This window comes from Oryzias melastigma, linkage group LG5 (genome assembly GCF_002922805.2).
Source record: "Oryzias melastigma strain HK-1 linkage group LG5, ASM292280v2, whole genome shotgun sequence".
NCBI classification, from domain to species: domain Eukaryota; kingdom Metazoa; phylum Chordata; class Actinopteri; order Beloniformes; family Adrianichthyidae; genus Oryzias; species Oryzias melastigma.
The window spans coordinates 10,413,434-10,433,774 of NC_050516.1; the positions used below are offsets into that span (position 1 = coordinate 10,413,434).

Here is a 20,341-nt window from a genome sequence, read left to right on the forward strand (position 1 = left end):
GTGCAGTAACTAAGAATAGGTTGGTTGGACTAACTCAAATTCTTTACATTGACAAAACTTGTTAAATTTGAGTTCAGACTACATATATTTTTTTAATGGAAAACCTGCCCTTAATTAAATTGAGTCAATCCAATGGATCATTTCTTTGAGTGTAACTGGACTGTTTTACCACTCAAAATATGATGTATTTGGAGGTGAAAGTGTATAAACACACCTGCTTTAAAAATATAAAACCCTTTTTAAACAATATTCTTTTTTTTGAGACATTATTACCAATTACTAGAACATTATACCTAAATATGAGTGTTTATAACTAATTTATATATTTAATTTGGACCTAAAAGGGCAACTTATTATAACTTATTTTAAGAAATATTGCCAAGACAAATTACTGTTCTATTAGAAGATTTTTTTTCCCCTTTTATTCTATGGAAAAACATCCTGATTTCTACATTTTTAAAATGACTTCTTTTTCAGTGTGGAATGCTTGTATTTCAGTAATCTACCAGCAGGGGGTGCTAATAAGCCGAGTATCTCAGTCACTGAGGTAAATACTCTTTGGAGGTGAAAGAAGAAGAGAAGGAACAGAGTGGTGACAGCCGGAGTCTGAAGTGAGCAGTCAGCTAATGATTCAAACGGACCCCGGACAGCTCGGTGGAAACATTTGTAGTAGCGATTTATTCCGTTCACTGGGCGCGTTTCGTGCATGTGTGTGGGGTCCGGTTGGAAGATCCAGCGTCAGTTGGTGAGTGGTGGAAAACTGAGTGAACACTGTTGCTTCGGGTTTCGGCTAGGATAACGTTAACGGTGGACATCGAGCGAGCCAAAGAAGCTACATAACCTCAGTGTTTACGGTCCACTCGAGTCGTCCACTTTCGTGGCCGTTTGGGTATCGGCGACGCGTCAGGTGGCCGGCCACTCCGCCAGGATGGGTGACATAAACCCATCGACATCTAACGCATTTCAGTCGGAGGTGAGTGTTTTTACTTGTGTTTTATATCGAGTTTTTGCAGTTCTGATTAGCGTTTGTAGCAGTCGACAACTTAAATGACGGTCTGTCACCGTGTTAACATGATGTGCTAATGTTGACATAATGTTCGGCAAATGGATCATTTTCTTGTTGATACATTTAACGTGTTTAACATCGATATCCCCTCCTTAATGGTCATATCGATTACTAAAACTTTGAAATATTTTTTTCTCAAAAATTGTCACGGGTGTTACTGTATACAGTACTTCATCGAGGGCAGAGTTTTGATCGAAAAGAGTACTCCATCACCTCGGTGGGACATGCTAACACCAAAGCTGGCTAAATATCGACACGATTCGTAGCATACGGCGTTTTTGACAGTTAAAACTCGACGAGCGCTGACATTTTTTAATGCGATCCTAACTGTTTGTTAGGGTGCAGTTATGGTGACGCTTCATTGATTTTTTCATCCATACTCGGACTAGCTGTAGCTTTTTAGCATCAGCTAACCATGTAGTTGCTGCCTGTCACTAGCTGGTTTAGCTAACATTAGCTGCAATAGCTTCAAATGTGGGAAGAGGCGGTTAGAGTAAACCTAAAGGGTTAAAAGAGAAATAAAACAAGTTGTTACCTATTAGTTACTCCATTAAAAAATAACTGTTTTCAAAAGTACTCCAGTATTAAGAGTCTGAACAATAGTCTCAAACTTGTGGCATCAGAAAAAAAAGCAAAGCTAAATCCTGATATTTCCAGACATTAAAATGTAATGACAAATGAGATTAATTTTTGAAAACACTTTTACTGATGTGTAGAAAAACTTGGAGTAGTTTGAAACCATTTTAACAGGTGTCATTGTCACCTGGCATTTTTGAAGCTATAACACAAGTTACGTATATGCCTTAAAAAGTCTTAAATGTTTCAAAGTGTTTCCAGTGGTCTTTTAATTATGATTTTGCCCTTTTTAATTTAACCTTTTTTTTAAACTGAGTTGTTTCCCATGACATAGTTTCTGCAGAGCGGCAGGAGTTCATTAGAAATTCACCATTGAGTTGTGGGCGGGACTGTTGGCGTGATATAAGCCCGCCTCCTTCTCATCATCCATCTCCCCATGTGCTCTCTTGTCCTCCATCATCAGAAAAATGCCACAAGAACATGCTTAAAACACAGTTTTCTTATGAGTGGTCATTATTAATCATTTTAATTATGATTATGCTGTTTTCAGCCAAAATGAAAAAAAAAAAACTGTTGTTTTCTAGAACATAGTTTCTGCAGAGCAGCATCAGAAATTTGCCACCGAGTTGTGTTGTGTGGAGCAACCTCTTCCTCCTTCCCATCACCTATAGCTGAGAGCTCTCTGTTTACACACTCCCTTGCTAGTTTACAGCTTGTCGCAACCCCAACCTAACATTACTGGTGGAACAAAAACAACGAGCAATTTCAGAGCTATTTAGCTGTTCAGTTCTGATCCAGATTCCAGCTGATCCACATTCCAGCTCAGACGAGGAAAACAAAGACATACATGTCATTTTAAACTTAGAATATTGGTCTGATATTAGTGTTCATTTCTAAAATTTAAACAAAAAGGAGAATTAGACAATGCAGTCCATATTTTTAGAGTAAGAGGACTGAAATTGAATGATAATCAAGTGAAACATAATTTTAAGCAAAGCTACTTTTATCGTCACATTTTACTCATTAAATATTTGAGTAGGGCTGCATGGTGATGTAGTGGTTCGCACTCTCACTTTACTTTTTAGAAGTCCCTGGTTTCAATCCCGACTGGGATTCCCGAGTTCTCAAGGGTTCTTTTCCTGGACACTCCTGCGTCCTTCTACAGTCCAAAAGTGTACGCATCATAGGACAGGTCAACTAGTGACTTTAAGCCAGGAATCTCAAACTCAATCGCACAACGAGCCAAAATCCAAAATCCATTTTGTGTCGCGGCCCGAACAGGATAAACATTTACTTAACATTCTAAAACTAAAATTTTAAAACTTTAAAACCATAACCTTTTAACATAATTATGAACTAGATATAAAGCATTACCTGGGATTATGCTAGTGTGAATGCTATAAGCTGAATTTGGCCTCTGAAGATGCTGAAATTGATAGCTGAAAATGCTGAAGTTAATTGCTGAAATCACTGAAGCTGATAGCCAGTTAAAATATTAGCCAAATTAGCCAAAAAAAAATTAGCCAAAACAGCTGGCATGTATCTGAAATATTAGCCAAACTCAACAACAGCCTAAAAATTGTAAATAGAAAAGCCTAAATTTGCCAAAACATCTAGCATGTCAATATTAGCCTAACTACAAAACGGCCTAAAAAAACTTAAAAAGAGAAGCCTAAATTTGAATGGAAACATAAACCTGTGTACTTGCGTACATGCGCTACCATGTCCTGTTTAAGGCCATCACCATGTCAAAGTTTGAAAGTCACGATTGTGTTTCAGGGTTTCAGTCCGCCGTACCGGAAGAGGAGGACCGTGGAGGATTTCAACAAGTTTTGCACTTTTGTCTTGGCCTATGCCGGTTACATCCCATATCCACAAGAGGTAAGCTAACGTTAGCTTCTGTGTGCATTTTTGTGATCAGGCTGATCTGGATCCCATGCAAATCTGCTCTGATAGAAATGTTTATCTAGCATGAGAGTTTGATACAAATATAAACCAGCAAAAGAAACATTAAAAGGAAAAGTTTGAAGAAAACTTTGAATGAAGAAAGATGTCAATGTTAAGGGGAATAATTTGATCTGTAGCCTCATGAGAACCAAACGCAAACAATAGATTTAAACAACGAAGATGTAAAAAGTGTTGTTTAGTGTTTTTGCGGCAGTTTTTTTTTTTTATTATTACTCTTTTTTACTTTTTGTGCCCTAGCGTTGCCAGTTCCCAGGAGACGTTTTTGTCTAAAACAGCCAGCCCCTTTCTCTGGCTGAATTTAGTTGACTCAGTACAGCTGGGTACGAGACAAGTTCTCCTTTGCTAATGTAATCTTGTGTTTGGGTAAGGGGAGGGAGATAGCCTCACAATGAGATTATCTTCCACAGATTTGTGTTGAGTTTCTCTGAGCTCCAGAGTGTATTGTAGCTGTGCATGCCCTTATGTTTCCTGAAAGCTTTCCTTTTTGTTTCTACAATGACTGTTACTGGTTGAACATTGGCTGCACTGCCTCCTGTCAAGTTTGCTGGTTCTTTTTCTGACTGTCATTTAGAGCCACCTCAACCTACAGTACACGGTGCTGTTTGTCACCTCCTTAACTGAACCCCCTGTTCTATGGCAAGTAGCCCCTATCGAACTGTTAATCCATTCACATCCATGTTTCTGCTTATAACATGTGTGTACATTTAACATGGTCGGAAACATTTAGCGAAAAAGGCTGTTTGGATCCTGTCCTGTCCCTGTAATCCAGGGATGCTGCCTTTCCAGCTTTGGATCTTCTGTTATTACACACAGATGCTCCAGGTGGCAGGGATGCTCCAGCAAAGACACCCATATCCTTACTTGTGTCATCTGTTTTTTGTTTCTCACAACTGTCGATGGCAGAACATTGTTTTACAGTAACACGACTTTGGTGTAATTTTCTCAAAAACCACCAAATGAGTGAGACTCTGCTTTTTAAAATCCTACCTGAGTTGCAGCTGGACAAGTGGAGTTCCTGTTTACCATCAGCAACAGTTTTTTTTTTAATACAAACTTATTTTTGCTCATTTTTGAAAAGTTTTTCATACGCCATACTGCCGTTAAGTTTCCTCCTAACATGGTCATCTGATTGTTGAGCAGACAGATGTTTGTCATACACAATTTGGAATCTGGTTTTTATGACACAAACATTAATGCTTGCATTACCATTTATTTTAATAGGAATCTCAACTCCGCAGTAGCTCCAGCCCCCCAAACAGTACAGGCAGCACAGCTGACAGTGACGGCTGGACCCCAGGACTTCCAGCCTCTTGCCCCCAGCGGCCCACAAAGGTCCCCCAAGACAGGAACAGGAAGCGCCCACAAGCTGGACTCGCACTGAGCGGTCACACCAGAAGAGACGTGAGATGAACTTTATTCTGTCTTGGATGGAAAAAACAGATTGTTTTCTCAATTTTTCTTTCCTACTTTGCAATTGAGTAAAAATATGGCCCCCGCCAGAACCTCAAACTCACCAAAGTTTGCACGCACCTCATACCCGATGAAAATACATTTCTGGGCATAGTGTACAGAGGGTGAAACTCTATCACAGCACAAATAAAGTAACTGCAAACAAATAAAGGAACTGCAAAAAAAAAAAAAAAAAAGTGCTGCAAATATAAAGAAATACTGCTGCAAATGTTAAAAAAGCACTGTAGATAAAGAAAAAGGCTACTGGAAAAAAATGTTGCACATAATATAGAAATGAAAACACTGGAAATAAAAAAGAAATGCTGCCGCAAATAAGAAATGCTGTCACAAATTTTATTAAAGCACTAAAAATAAAAAAAAGAAATGCAGCAAAAGAAAAATGCTGCTGCAAATTTAAAAAAGCGCTGCAAATAAAAAGAAATGCTGCTGCAAAATTTTTAAAAAAGCAAATAAAAAAGCTAAAATGGAAGTGGATTATCAGTAGGGGTGAAAGTTTTAAGTCACGGGTCCCCAACCTCCAGGCCACGAGCCGGAATCGATCCGGTGCCACTGTACGGTCTCATGATTGAGACTGCGCTGTCTAAGGGCCTTTTTCATTTGCTTGTGTCTTTTAGTTGCAGTGATTAATTTATTTGCAGCAGCATTTCTTATTATTTTTTTTCGGCGTTTCTTTTCATTTGCTGTTTTTTTTTGCTGCCATTTGAATTATCTCAACAGACCACCTCTTTAAGTCTTCAATCTTGACCAAAGTTTCCTAACATTTGACCCTGGGAAGAGGCTGCTATTTTGAATTTTCCCCCAAAAAACACTCTAAATACAAATTTAAACTCAGGCATTTCCACCTGTCACCTCCTAACTCCTTGAGCACCATTGGTAAGCTAAATGTTGTTTTTAAAGTTGTAGATTTTTAGCGTTATTGGCATGGTGAGCTTTTAAAAGTGGCGTTCCCCTGCTGCTTGCACATTCTTTGCCGGAATATTGTGAAAATGTAACGGATGAATCCTTGGCTCGAGCTGAAGGAAACAATATATGATTAAAACATATTAAAGCCGCCATTTTGAAAAAAAAAAGTTTTTTTTGTTATTTTGATTTAAATATAATTTGTTACACGCAGGTCTGATGTGTGACAGAGGCAGCAATGGAGAGTGAGGGGCCTAGCAGCAACTCTACCAGTGTGGGCGGGTCAACAGGGGGTGGCGAAGGCGGGTAGCGCCTGTGGGCCATGCAAACCGCTTGCAGCTTTAATTTTAATTAATTTTTTATTTCACAGAGGTCAAGCTTTGTATCTGTTTGATTTACAATCCATGTTCTCTGTGCAGCACACAATCACCAGCCTACACCCAGATGACCACGGCAAAGCTGACAAGCTGAAGAAAAAGAAGAGGAGAAAGGAACGGGATCATCACTCTTTTGAAGAAAGCAGGGCACAGCAGGCCCACTCAGCACTACCGGAGGCGCATCCTTCACTGTCCTTCGGTGGCCGAATGATCAAAGAGGAGCCTGAAGACGACATCAGCATTCCCCTCCATCCCACATGCCTGCCGAGCCCTTCCTCCTGCAAAGAGGAGCCCAAGGAGGAGCACCACTCTTGGGATGGCCGAGACCTGGAGGAGGGAGTGATCAAGGTACAGAAGGTGGAGGGATTTGCAGGGAACCGAACCGTGTTCCGCCAGGGAAAGCAAGTCGTGTTTAGGGATGAAGACGGGTCTGGAGAGGATGAGGACATCATGGTAGATTCCGGTAAGTCCTTTTAGAGAACGTGTCAAAGTCGAGGCCTGGGGGCCAGATCCGGCCCTCCAGATCATTTTATTTTATTCTTATTGATGGCCAGATGTTATCTTGAGCTTATTTCTAACTTGTATAATTTTGACCAAATATAATTTAATGTAGAGTAAAATATTGAAAGTTATTTAAGGTTAAAGTTGATTTAATTTGGAATAATATTCCTGCCTGTTTTTATTCATATTAATCTTAAAAAGTTGTGTTAAAGTTTTAAAAACTGCCATTCTGCTAGCTTTTTGGATTGTTTAGGCATTTACCATGGTTGTGTCCAACCCCCCCTACAGACACACACTTATTATATAGTACGTTCTCCATTTTTAGCGCTGTCCAAATCTACTAATTCCAAAATCGAGTCCACTAGAAATGTCCCAGAAGTCTTTGTGAAAAACTAGCGCACATCAATGCTCACTAGATTAGTGAATATAGACCACAATGCATTGCGGTCGAACGATTTTGAACAAAGAAACATGTTTAAATTAAATTTTTGAATAAACCATCCTCATTGTCACCATCAGAACACAGTGGAGTCACAAATAAACATTGTGAAATGTGAAATGTTTGTATTTATATGATTTTGGCTTTGTGAAATCGGTGATGTCATTACCAGCGCTTAAAAAAAACAAAAGAAAAGTAGTGAACATCGTGTCCGAATTACCTTTAAAATCCAGGGCACTATATAGTCTTTTTGTAGTTAGGGATGGGGGGGGGATTTGGACATAACCTAAGATTTTTTTAGGCTATTCTGGAGTTTAGCTAATATTTCAGCTACATGCTAGCTGTTTTGGCTAATTTAGACTTTCTTTTTTTTTTGTTTTATAGGCAGTTTTGGAGTTAGGCGAATATTTACACGCTAGCTGTATCAGCTAATTTAAGCTTTTTCCAGTGTTTTAGGCTATTCTGATGTTTAGCTATTTTTTTCAGCCACATGCTAGCTGTTTTGGCTAACCTAAGTTTTTTTCTTTTGTTTTTTATGCTAATTTGGCATTTACCTAATATTTTAGCTGGCTGTCAACCTCAGCGTTTTTAACCATCAGTTTCAGCATCTTCGGCTATCAGCACTAGCATTTTCAGTGGCCAAATTCAGCTTACAGCATTCACTCTAGCATTATCACAGTTCCATCTAGTTCCAAAATATGTTAAAAAGCTATAGTTTTAAAAATGTAGTTTTAGAGTGTTAAGTAAATGTTTATTCTGTTCGGCCCGCAACATAAGGTGTGTTTGGATTTTGGCCCCCTGTGCGATTGAGTTTGACACCCTTGTTGTAGAACTACAAGACACTTCAAAACAACAAACCCTGATCTGAAACGTTGCATGTTTTCTTTTCAGATGATGACTCGTGGGATCTGGTGACGTGTTTCTGCATGAAGCCGTTTGCAGGCAGAGCCATGATTGAATGTAACAAGTGCAACACGTGGATCCACCTGTCCTGCGCCAAGATCCGTAAAAGCCATGTACCAGAGACTTACGTGTGCCAGAGCTGCCGGGACGCCGACGGTACCCCGGACGCCCGCCGCTCCCACCGCTCCCGTGTGGGCTCGCGCAAACACCTGTTAGACTGACGCTGTAGTTTACCACTTTCCCGTTGAACAAACTCGTCCTAAAGTTCAGGTCCTGGACCCGTCGGCCTCTGTCCTCCACAGTCAACCGTATTTTTAACGACCACTTTGTTCCTACGGTCTGATCCTTTTCAAAAACTGTCGGCGTGCTGTTACATGGGGTTTGTCTCCGCTTCCTACAGACTTTGTGCGTTAGGCAATCACTGAATAGATTTCTGTCTGGACATGAAATAGCAGCAAAGTGCTACTATGGAGCTCGTGAACACTGGAAACATATGGACTCCCATGCAGAGAGGAAAGCCTCTCTACTGCCACCCACGCTGGTGCATGCTGGACTCTGTGGGAAAGAAGATTTGTCCTTTTTCTTTCTTTTGTCGACCTTTTTGTAATGATTCCCCTGACCTTTGACACAGAGATGAAACCTCATTTCTTTGGGAGGCCTCTGTTCATGTTAAACCATTTGAAACAAGATGCCTGGTGGGAGTGGCTTCAAACGGGGTATTAAACAGACGGGTATTCGACTAGATCAATGATGTAGGAAACGAGTATCCGATGTGATGCCTCATCTGTTTGGAGACATTTTTATTATTTAAGTCAAATTTTAAAAAACTTGTTATTTCTATAAGTTCATAGGAACCAGGCCCGACTCGAACAGGAGCTATCCTGACGGTTTTACCTTTCATTCGACTATTTTCAGGTTCTTTCAGACTGTCTTTTTAGCTGCTATGAAAATTGTTTAAAACAATGAATCAAACGTTGAAGTTTTCTGTTGCCTTTGACAGGATTTGAGCAGTTTTTGCTCAAATCCTCACAGTTGGTGTCAAAATAATGACCGTTTATAGAGGAAACCTTTTACCAGAAGAAAGCATATCTTTACTGAAGTAGTGGTAGAGAGATTTAACTGAAACAGTCCAGGTGAAAATATGCATGCCGGTGTGTTTGAGCGTGTTCGCAGCGACGGTTTCTGCTCTTTTGGAGTCATAAATATCTGGAAACTAAAGTAGAAACAGATGTCAGTCTCAAAGCACCTCAGTTTGAAACAGTGTTAACTTCCACACAGTTAATGTTTTTAAAGAAACGTTTTATTGCTGTGTCTTCTTTGTTTTGTGTCAAAGATTTGAAGCTTTATCATACATGTGCCACCTGCTGCTGGGCCTGTCGGTAAAGTTTCTGATTTAAATGAAAGCCATACTGTAAAGGGACAGATTTTTGGTGCAAACAACCCCCAGGTGATGGTCCAGAATCCATGACTTTACCAGGAAACATCTGACACATGGAATGGAGTTTGTAGAAAAAAGCTTCCAGAGTTTTGTAGTTTTTCTTGTTCTCTGGTTTTTACCAACCTTCGTTTACGAGTTTGAACCAGCAGTCACTGAGATGGGAAGACTTCTCAGAGGTTACAGTTTTTTTTGGCTGAAGGCAGACTAGAAAATCTACGTTTTGGTTTGTGTCCTGAAGCCGGGAGCATTCTTACCGATGGTTATTGGGATGGTTTATTCCACTTCTGGATCCCCTTGCTGAGGAAGCCTCATCTGTACTGTGTTGCAAACTGTTTCTGTGAAACTATTGTACAGTATTGTAAATAAAGAGTTACCATTTTACCTTGACGTTTTGTCACAGTATTATAAAATGATCTTTTAATGAAAGCATAGACTATCTTTTTTCATATATTGCATATTTATTTAATTTTTTCCAGGATAGAATACATATTTATTTAAAACCATACATACTATCTACCTAAAGTGGACGACGGGTAACATGGAGGGGCAGTATGTCCGCTTGCCTCATGGTGGCGCCTGTGCAAAAGCAGCCCTATCATCTCTTTACAGGATAAAAACAGTGGAGGAAAGATGCTACAGAAATGACCTCCAGATGAGATGATTACCAACACAAAAAAAAACATTCAAAGTCTCCATCACATGTTTAGTTGCAAGTAACCCAACTGAGTAAAATCCAGTTCTTAGCTCAGACGGATCAGAAATAAATTCTTTCATTAGATTTAGTTTTCTCTAAACATCTTTAAAACTTCAGTTCTTAAATGATATGCACTTAAGTACCTAATAGAGGTGCATTCAATGACCTAATATTGTGCCACAAATTCAACCGTGTGAATTATAACTAATACAAAAGTTCTGTTAGGAACTTAACTTTTACTGTTTTAGTGACTTTTAAGGTTTAAAATGTGAGGATTCTTGAGATTGTTCACTAACAGCCAATTTGAGAGGCTAGAATGTGCTTGGACAGTGTGCAATTTCAAAATAAGAGCTCAAAGTGATCAAATAAATAAAGTCTGGCTCATCTGCAGGGATTTCTTTCAGAATAAACTCGAGAAGTGCTGATGTCTTTACCTCTTAAACATGCCTTTCATCCAAAGGTTTTAAAATCCATACGGATATTTACGATTATCACTGGCTTTTTGGCACAAGCCAAGTAAAAAAAAACGTAAATCAATAATCATTACCGAAAATTTCGTTTTAGCTGCAGCTGTGCAGAGAAGATCAATAAAACTCCAACACAAATCATTTCCAAGCTGAATATCTGCCTTTAAACTGCAACCCAGAAAAAAGAACAGTTTGCCGTTTATCCAGATCGCCAACATCGAAAGGAAATTATTTCTTTTGTCATCAGTTTCACGGATAAACCTTTTCTTCACAGTAGATGTGTCACAACAACCAAAAATTCAGTTGAAGAATCCTTCAAATTAAAAGTCCAGCTGCTCCTCAGTCTGGCTTTAGATAGACGCATCGAGTTTAATGCAACACGTAATGCTAATAATTACCAGGATGTTTCACATGTAGGACTAAGGCTACAATGAAAGGTTGGTGCACAGAGGACGCAATAAAAGTCAGAAACAAAATAAATCAAAAACACTGGTTTCTGAGAGGTTTCACCGTTCTGTCAGGTGACGCCAACATGAGAGCCTCGGAGATGATGACTCCTGCGCTTTGCTGAGTCTGGGAACTGATGTCCAGGAAGAGGCGAGGAAACTTGAGTTCACAACGGAGGAAGGCCAGAGGAGAATAGCAAACTCATTTTTGATGCACCTCTTCTCGTCTCGCTTTCTTCTGCAAACACTGCAAGTCTGATTTATCTGGTACTCCAACAGCAGTGGGCTCCTAGGACTCGGACTCTATTCTGTGAGCTGACAAGAGAAAGAATAATGCACAATTTAAGCGCGTGTGCAAGCGCAGACTGCAAGCTTCAGTAATGCTGTAATTAATGTGCTGCTCCATGAGTCTTTGGTGAGGTAAGGCCTGCATACTAACATTGCTTAGGTATCCGTAGAGGCTCATTGTCTGCAGAAATGACTTGATGCATGACGCCCCTGAACTGATACAGTAATTTTAGACTCTTGTCTTCTCCCACGCAGGGGTCGTAGAAGCCCGGCAGCCCTACCTGCACATAAAGAAAGCGTTTTGAGTGAAACCTGCAGACGTTTGGGAGCGTGCCATCGTTCCGTGGGACAAACCTTAGACGCCTCGGTGAGGATGAGCTTGGAGTCTTTGACCAGGCACTGCAGTGGCACCGTCACGTCGATCACCCGGGCTTTCTCCTGCTTCTGGCTGGTGTCTGACACAAACTTTCCATACCAGGCGTTCAGGATGATCAGCCCTAAAGTCACAGAAGTTTCACAAGTCATTCCTAGAACTTCCATGTGAAAAGACACAATAATGAAAAAGTCTAAAAACTATGTAATGCTTTGTGTTTTGACTGTCAAACAACTCAAGTTTTCCAAACCTGCACATTATTTTTAAGGGACTTAAAGACCCATTTTGATGTTATTGAGAAGTTTCTCTGATGATGGAGGACGTGTATTAAAACAATTAAGGTTCAAATTACATTTCTGAGTATTTCTTCATTGTGAAAAGCAGGTGAAAAAGTGTTGTTGTGAAAAGCTTGTAGCTGTGACAAAGAAGCCACAAACTCTCTGCTCCGCTCCTTTCTGATGCATCCACTACCAGACAAATAGATCCATGAACGTCTTTGTTTTCCTCGTCTGAGCTGGAATCTGGATCAGAACTGAACGTCTGAATAGCTCTGATATTGCTCGCCATTTTTTGCAGCATCCAGTAATGTTAGGTTGTGAAGGCCTGTAAGCTAGTGGATGGACGATGGATGATGGGAAATGAGAGGAGGCTTACTCTGTGCTAACAGTCCCACCCACAACTTAGTCGTGTGGCTTAATGGGTAGACGTCTGGCTCCAAAATGACGACTGAACTGACTTAATTTGGTTGGAGTGGGATGTCAGTTATTTGCTATGGATGATGTCACACTCACTTGGTCCAGTTCTCATATACAGTGCCAAAACCTAACAACAGTCTCATAAAACAATGCTGTAATCCCTACAGTCAACATTTGAGTGTTGAGTATAAAACCAAGATAAAGCATGAGGATTTTGTTAAGACGCTGAGCTCTCAGTTATGATGTTTTAGGAGTTTTCCATTTGGGTGTTTGATGCACCGATCTGATCAATACCACCATCATGACGTGCTTTAAAAGAACAGATGAAGTTGGAAAAACTTCACCTTGAAGGACACTACAGCGCTGCAATAGACGATGATAAATGAACTAAAAGCTCAACTGGAGTTTCTGCAGAAGAAAACTTTTTCTCTTTATCCCTTTGGTGTGGGGTGTGAATGTGTGTGTGTGTGTGTGTGCGGCCTCACCCATTTTGGATTCTTCTGCCTCTACGATTCTCCTCACAGACTCCTGCATCAGCAGAACCTGCAGAGAAGCCAAGAGGGTACGGAGGGGAAGAAGGAGGGAGATGTGTGGAGGACGGCAAAACATTTTTAGGATGGATGAGATTCAGTCAGGAGTTCATAATGAGGAGAGCCCAACTTATAAAGAATGATCGATTATGCCCCACGCACAATGAATAACCGCATTTCTGCAAGCGAGTACTCACAGCAGACTCGGCCTCCTGCTTCTTCTTGGCGATGTCTGTGGCTGAGCTTTTCCGCTGCAGCTCCAGCTCTCTGAGAGACGCAGACACAAACAACCACCCACTGAGATTCACTGCGGAGTCTCTTTGATGGCGGCGTGGGTGTGAAAAGAAACCCCACAATACCCATAACAAAAAGACCAACTGTTTGCTCATATCAGCAATGAGGAGTCGCTAACCAGCTAGGATTCAAAATGTTCTGTGGAAGGATCGGTGCATCAAATCACTTCTGAACAAAACACAGAGTCATCTGAACTCACTGTTCCTTCTGAGCTTGCGTGTATGGGACGATGATCAGTCGGTGGATGGCCATGTAGACCACCAGAGGGCCCACCGTGGCATAGAAGACGGCACTGGGCAGCAGCTGGTCAGTCAGGTGGATGGGAAACAGGTATGTTTGACTGGCACGTGCCAGCCTAAAGGAAAACATCCGCACAAATGTAAACACACAAACAGAAGCAACTACTTCATACGGAGTATCCTAAACTGGGGGGGTACCTAATCTTGAGTGTGACCCCTTGTGGGACGCCCATGCTGACGGTGGCTGACAGGACGCTGTGTCGGCTGATCTTTCTCTCTGCTCCATATTCCACCACGGTACCAAACCAGCCGGTCCTGGAGAACAAACCAACGGAGAATTGAAAGACTGGAGAGATACGGAGACAAAATAGACTCACCCTGATCTGTGCGTGTGTAATTCTTGATTTGTAACTCATTTAATACATTTTGTGTTCACATTAACAAAAACTACAAAAAATAAAAAAAATAAATGAAATACCCTTTAAACATGCACAAATTAAAATTATACCAGCTTGAAACTAACTACAAGTACAATCTTTAACAATTACACAAATCACTTGTTACGCATAAACAAAACCACATTTAGGCACAAATCTGATGTGAGACTCTTTTTCGCGCCTCCAAGATTTGTGTGCAAGCGATGCGTTTAATAGCTGCAAGAATGCTGGGTCATCAGAGTTTTCTTATCGGCTGCTTTGAACTTAGATTGGGAATAATATCTGGTGAAAACTGGACGTTTTCCCACTTTCTTGAACAGATATGCCTGATAATTAATATAAAAAAGTCTAAATATGTGTTTTTAAATAACTTTACACTAAAGTTTCTTTATTCTCATCACTCCTTCGCAGCTGCGCTTTTCCTGCAGCGCAAGGTCCTCGTCGACACCCAGAGAGCGGACCGAGTCGATCAGCTCTGAGACCCGCTCCGTTTCCTGGATGTGGAAATGGACCTGGAACCATCTGCTCCTGCCGTATAAGGGGAGGGGGGGTTCTACTGTTAGGGAGCGATGAGTCGATCAGCCCGACTCTCTGGGGCAGGCAGGCAGTCGAAGAGTCTGCTACGCTTCTCCACACCCAGGGAGCGGAGCGGGACGTAGGCCTGATCGACTCTGTCCGCTCTCTGGGTGTCGGCAAGGACTTCATGCTGCCTACTTCTGGAAGAGTCCCGCGGCTGAGGTGTTGCAGTGAAAGAGTAGCCGTAAAGGACCGATGAGGATAGAAGAACACCTATTTAGACTTTTTTGTATTATCGGGGCATATCTATTTCAGAAAGTAGGAAAATGTCAAATTTTTACCAGATAATGTTCACAATCTAAGTTCAAATAGGTTGATAAGAAAACTGATGACTCAGCATTCTAGCAGTATTTAAATGCATCATTAATGCACAAATCTTGGAGACGTATATGCGGTTTTGTGTGAGTGTAACAAGCAATTTGTGCGTAATTTTTAAAGATTTGTGTATGTAGTTAGTTTTAAGCTGCTGTAATTTTAAGTTGTGTAGGGTGTAAAATGCATTTTTTTTATTTCATCATCTTTATACTTGTGCACAAAATGTATGACTTACAAATCAAGATTTACAAACACACAAATCAGAGTCTATTTTTTTTCTCCGTAGAGACACACATTCTGAATCTAACTTCTTAAAATTGTGACTAAATTTATGTAAAATTCACATGTAACTTGACTTTTAAGAAAATATATTCCTAAATGTCTCAGAGGGGAAAAACTTTTGTATTTATAATTTAAGAATTTAGAGACATCCTCTGGAAGAAAAAAAAACTGAAACCGTTACCATGTGGTCATGAAACAGAAAAAGAAACATTTTAATTTTAACAATGATGCAATTCCCTTCATAACATGTGGTTACTGATATTTGAGACGTGCAAGACAATAAAGTTGAATTCTATTCTTTTGATCACAAGTGTTGCTAGCATGAGGAATGGAAGGTTCTCCCTGAAAATAAATATTCTTGTAGAGCGGATGATTAATCGTGTAAGACCGAATGTACTTATTTACATCCCCAACCTAAAGCTTTGAACATGAGTGTTGCAACGCAGAGATTGCCGTTTCTGCAGCAGTAAGGATCCTGAAGCAGAGGATTAAGCAACCAACTGGCTTTGCTTTTAACAGGCAACACGGGTGAGTCAGACCAAGACAATCTTTTAATCTTCTACCTTGGATGCTCTTCAAAGGTGAAATGAAGGTAGGTGGGGAATTGGGTTTTTTGTCCGTTTTTTTTAAATTTTATTTTAAGACAGAAAATTAGGACCGCATTTGTTCAAAAAGCCCAGACTCATCCAATGGATCAAACCCATTTCCAGAATAGAAAACCCCATTTATGGCTTTTTTATAGGTGGATATATTTAAATATAAGGTAACGACGAAGGACCACAAACTAAAAAAAATGTCTTAGATGACTCATCACTTGTACTAAAAAAAGCAAAAGAATATTTATAAAGATCCCATAAAACACGTATCTATGTGGGTTTAATCCATTGACTGTATGTGAGAACTGTAGCGAGTGTGGTGTCGTGGTATTTTTTCTCGTCAATTTACAACTTTTTTCTCGCAACGTTATGACTTTTATCTCGTAGTTTAAGACTTTTTCTTGTAAATGTATGACTTTTTGCTTGTGAATGTACCCCTTTTTTTCTATTAAATGTATTACTTTTTTCTCGTTATTTACCCTTTTTATTTCTTGTAGATTTATGACTTTTTTTCTCGTTATTTACCCCTTTTTTTTCTTGTAAATTTTTTATTTTTCTTGTAAATTGATATTGACAATTTTATTCTAGTAATTGAACCATTATGACTTTTTTCTTGTAAATTTACGAGATTTCAAGTTGTAATTTAAAACAAAATTTTGTTTGTATCCTGGCCGTAATACCCTGTCATACACAACAAAAAAATATTGTGAAAAAAATTGTATTGGCAAGAACTTGTTTAAAAAAAAAGGTATCAGAACAGAATGGTTATTCTGACCAATAGAGTGACTGACTAACGGCTGTTCATTTCTCTATAGAAGTCATTGGGAGTTTGGCTTCCTGTTTGGAACGCCAGGAGGAGGGGTCACTCAGTCCAGTTCTCATATACAGTCGATGCTTTCTCTCAGATGTTTGCTGTGATGACATTTTCTAAAAGCCACTGAGATGTTTGAGTACTTGACATACTTGAGAGATCCTTTCACTTTGGTCTGGTCTTCATCCTGGAACTTGTACTGGTAGCTCATCATGAGGTACGAATGCGGCACCCCTAACTAAAAACCAGTTGATCCACAGGGAACAAAGAAAGGTTACATGGTGATTAAACAACATGAATCAAGGTTTCGTGGCATTTTGTGTACCTGCAGAGCGAGTGTGAAGTGACTGCTCTTTGTGTCCCTGACCAGGCTGGTGGTCATGGCACTGGTGGGCCCCCAGCGCCACTGCAGATAGCCCATTGTGTTCTGATCCAAGTGGCGTGCCGTCATCAGAGAGCAGCTCGGCCGTGGGCCTCGAGGAGAGAACTGCAGACCGCACTGGGCAGTCAGGAAACTGGATCCAAAGTTGTCAAAATAAAAGAGGAAATGACAAAACTTAGTCCGCCACAACAATGTTTTTACACTTTAACAGTCAAAACATTTGGCCCTACCACCGCGGAGTAATGTTGCGAAACATTTTTAATCCGATGAGAGGTCCCAAAATGTCTCCAGCACCAAACTCAACCTGCAGGAATGAATACACACCAGTAGAATGAGGCTTATTTAGAAAACACAAGTTCCTATTCCTACAGATAAAAACAGATAAGAGCTCTGAAAGGAGTTTTTGAACCTACTTCCCCCCAGCCCTTAGCAGACACAACTCTGCGTACGGTCACGTTAATGTTGCCCCCTCCACTTCCATTGTGCGTGGACAGAGAACCCGACAACATGGCTGTGTCATTGTTAGTCAGAGGAGCCTGAAGACAGACAGAGAAATGTTCCTGAGGTCAACGACTGGACAACAAAACGGTAAATGTGTGTGTTGATGTACCTCTATAGACTGGGAAATATGCATCTTGTTTATTTCTATGTGAGGAAAACCTCCTCCAGGTAACTCTTCAAAGTCCTCATCATAGCGGTCAAAGAGATCTGTTGCATCCACACCGACACTGATTGTGCCCTGAGTGATGAGAACCAGAAGGAAAGTTTAAACTGAGAAGGATGGTGGAGTTTTAGAGCCACCAGAGAAGAAGATAAAGAAATATTTAAATATAAAGATGAAGAAATAGAAATAAAGATTTCATGAGAGTTAAGTTGTACCATAATGTAAAAAAATTCAAAGTTTAAAGTCATACAATTTTAATAAAACCAAGAAATACGTTTGTACAATTATGAAAAAATGTGTCTACATTTGAGAATGAAGTCATACAATTACAAGAAACATCAACATTTAATGAGAATTAAGTTGACAAATTTAAGAGAAAGTCAAGGATTACAAGAAATGTCTACATTTTATGAGAAGAAACTCGAGCAATTATGAGAAAAAAATAGGTACAATAATTAAAAAAATGTCTAAATGTCACAAAAAATAAAGTTGTACAATTATGTAGAAAGTCTAAATTTTACAAGAATAACGTTGACCAATTATGAGAGGAAAGAAAAACTGTACAGAAAAACAAAGTTGTGCAATTATAAGAATAAAGTCTAATTTTACAAGAAATAAAGTTGTACAATTTTAAGAGAAAAAAAGTCAGAAATATGTGAAATGTCTAAATTTGTGAGAGTAAAGTTGCACAACTATGAGAAAAAATGTCAACAATTTAAAAAAAAGTACAATTTTGAGAAAAATGTCTTACTTTTACAAGAATAAAGTTGTGCAATTAGTTAAAAAAGAAAAAAGTAAAAATGTCACAAGAAAGGGTCATCCAATTATGGGAAAAAAATTCCACTGCTCAAGAATCTCACAGAATCTGCTTTTAAACTTTATTTGAAAAAAGACTTCTTCCTTTTAAAGTTATGATTTTTTAAATCATAAATTTCCAATTTGATTCTTTTGATATTGACTTTTCTCTAATATTTGAATGACTTTATTCACATATATTCATTTGATTTCTTTTACTGTGACCCTGATAGTCATTGGTAGGATTTAAATGTGTTTAAACTGGCAGCCATTTTTCTTTAAAACAGAAGCCAAAATAAACCTTAGGATTAGTTCTTTGCTGCAGTCTCCTCTCCTCTCTTTCTCTTTGTAGTCGTTCATATTCCTCTCGAATTTCTGCTGGTGTCCTCTTCCTCTCCACAATCTAAATCGTGTTATTTTACACAAAGAAATATGAAAACACACAGAAAAGCAGCACTGAAATGAGACGGGTTTAGTGAATCATATTTTTTTAAAATACCTCCCAGCCCTCCACTTCCAGTCCTTTCTTCCCAAAGAGGTCATAGATGGCTCTGGAGTGAGCATCGCTCAACACTAGGACAGGAACAAGGGGACAGTTTTGGAGCGGTCGGGATATCTTTACAGAATTTTGGTTTGGCGAACAGGAGGTCCTACCCTCGTAAGCTTGGTGAACTTGATTGAAAAGCTGCTCGGCTTGTCGTTTCAGCTCCGGGTCTCGGTGCTTGTCAGGATGGTAGAGCATGCACAGCCTTCTGTAGGACGCCTTCAGCTCCTCCAGAGTAGCCTGGAACAACAGAGAGGAGGAGGTGATGCCCACATGGAATATCACAGGTATTCAAACATGTACCACCTGCAAGTCAGTACTTTATTGGGTTCTTTTGGACCAGATGATCACTAAAGCATGAATATTTTCATTTTGGTTATTGAAGAAAATGTAAAACTGTTGCACAGGAGACAGTTTGTAAATAATATCTGAGATTTCCTGATGCTGTTTTACAACCTAACATGATAGTCTAGGAATTTGAGCAAAAACACAGATTGCTCAGCATTGCTAAAGCATTAAATGAAGGTTTTGTCCCGTCCACAGCAGAATTATGGTGCCTGCGTGGGCATGGCTCTGTAGCATCAGCCGGTGTGAGCCTCCTCCTGCACGGAGGAGCTGAATGAGGAGCAGCGTTCTGCTGAAGGAGATGATGATGCACTGTGACCACAGAGGAGCTCAATGACAAACAGTCCCAAACTCGCAGCACAACGTCAATAGTGGTCGAACACTGCAGTAAGACAAAAGACTCGTCATACCTCTTTTCTGACATTGAGCAGAGAATAATAGTCTTGATTGTTAAACTCAAAATCTTCATCTTCAGGAGCCGCCATGTCTGCTTTCAGCCCGGTCGAGTCCCGCCCATCCCTGTAACATTCTGGAATCTGATTGGTCAGTTTCAAGTGGTCGTTTGCGTCACTCAGCAAAGCTGTTTTGTCGCCCCCTGCTGGTCATGTTGTCACATAACATTTGGATTTTGTGTTTACGTTTTCTTATTTTGCTTTTTTGAGCCTCAGTGAGGGAAAAATAACGATAAATGAATTACGTGCTTTTTTTTCTTGTGTTCTAATTTTTATTTTTTCAGATTATAGCAAATTAAATTTAGCTTTGCTTTGATATATATACAAAAATGTTTTAAAAAGTTTAGTGACCCAAGGTTGTAGAGAGGGAGCTCTCTATTCCATCATCTAGAGAACATCATTTATTATAATATTTTATGTATTGTTTTACCTAAAGTGAACCGCAAAATAATAATTTTGTTTTCTATTTACAATAAAC

General features: G+C 39.7%; 2 protein-coding genes across 3 annotated transcripts; one reads left to right on the top strand and one right to left on the bottom strand.

The window, feature by feature from the left end:
- The first annotated feature begins 532 nt into the window (after positions 1 to 532).
- On the top strand, positions 533 to 10,025 carry phf13 (PHD finger protein 13). 2 transcript variants are annotated; one of them, XM_024269401.2, is made up of 5 exons: positions 533 to 973; positions 3,422 to 3,523; positions 4,832 to 5,011; positions 6,400 to 6,820; positions 8,189 to 10,025. In XM_024269401.2, exons 1-5 carry the CDS (start codon positions 929 to 931, stop codon positions 8,419 to 8,421), a joined length of 981 nt encoding a protein of 326 aa, XP_024125169.1. In that variant the 5' UTR covers positions 533 to 928; the 3' UTR covers positions 8,422 to 10,025. The 2 variants fall into 2 exon arrangements, with proteins under 2 accessions (XP_024125169.1, XP_024125170.1); XM_024269402.1 differs by lacking the exon at positions 533 to 973 and adding an exon at positions 4,182 to 4,246.
- A 51-nt stretch (positions 10,026 to 10,076) lies between these two features.
- On the bottom strand, positions 10,077 to 20,315 carry LOC112144709 (dnaJ homolog subfamily C member 11). Its single transcript, XM_024269400.2, has 16 exons — positions 19,822 to 20,315; positions 19,177 to 19,306; positions 19,022 to 19,095; positions 18,824 to 18,925; positions 17,674 to 17,802; positions 17,477 to 17,599; positions 17,294 to 17,367; positions 17,007 to 17,196; positions 16,834 to 16,919; positions 13,863 to 13,979; positions 13,625 to 13,780; positions 13,329 to 13,398; positions 13,087 to 13,144; positions 11,888 to 12,030; positions 11,685 to 11,814; positions 10,077 to 11,560 (listed from the first exon to the last, which is right to left on the bottom strand). The coding sequence occupies exons 1-16, from the start codon at positions 19,894 to 19,896 to the stop codon at positions 11,535 to 11,537; spliced, it is 1,683 nt and encodes a 560-aa protein (XP_024125168.1). The 5' UTR covers positions 19,897 to 20,315; the 3' UTR covers positions 10,077 to 11,534.
- Positions 20,316 to 20,341: the final 26 nt, after the last annotated feature.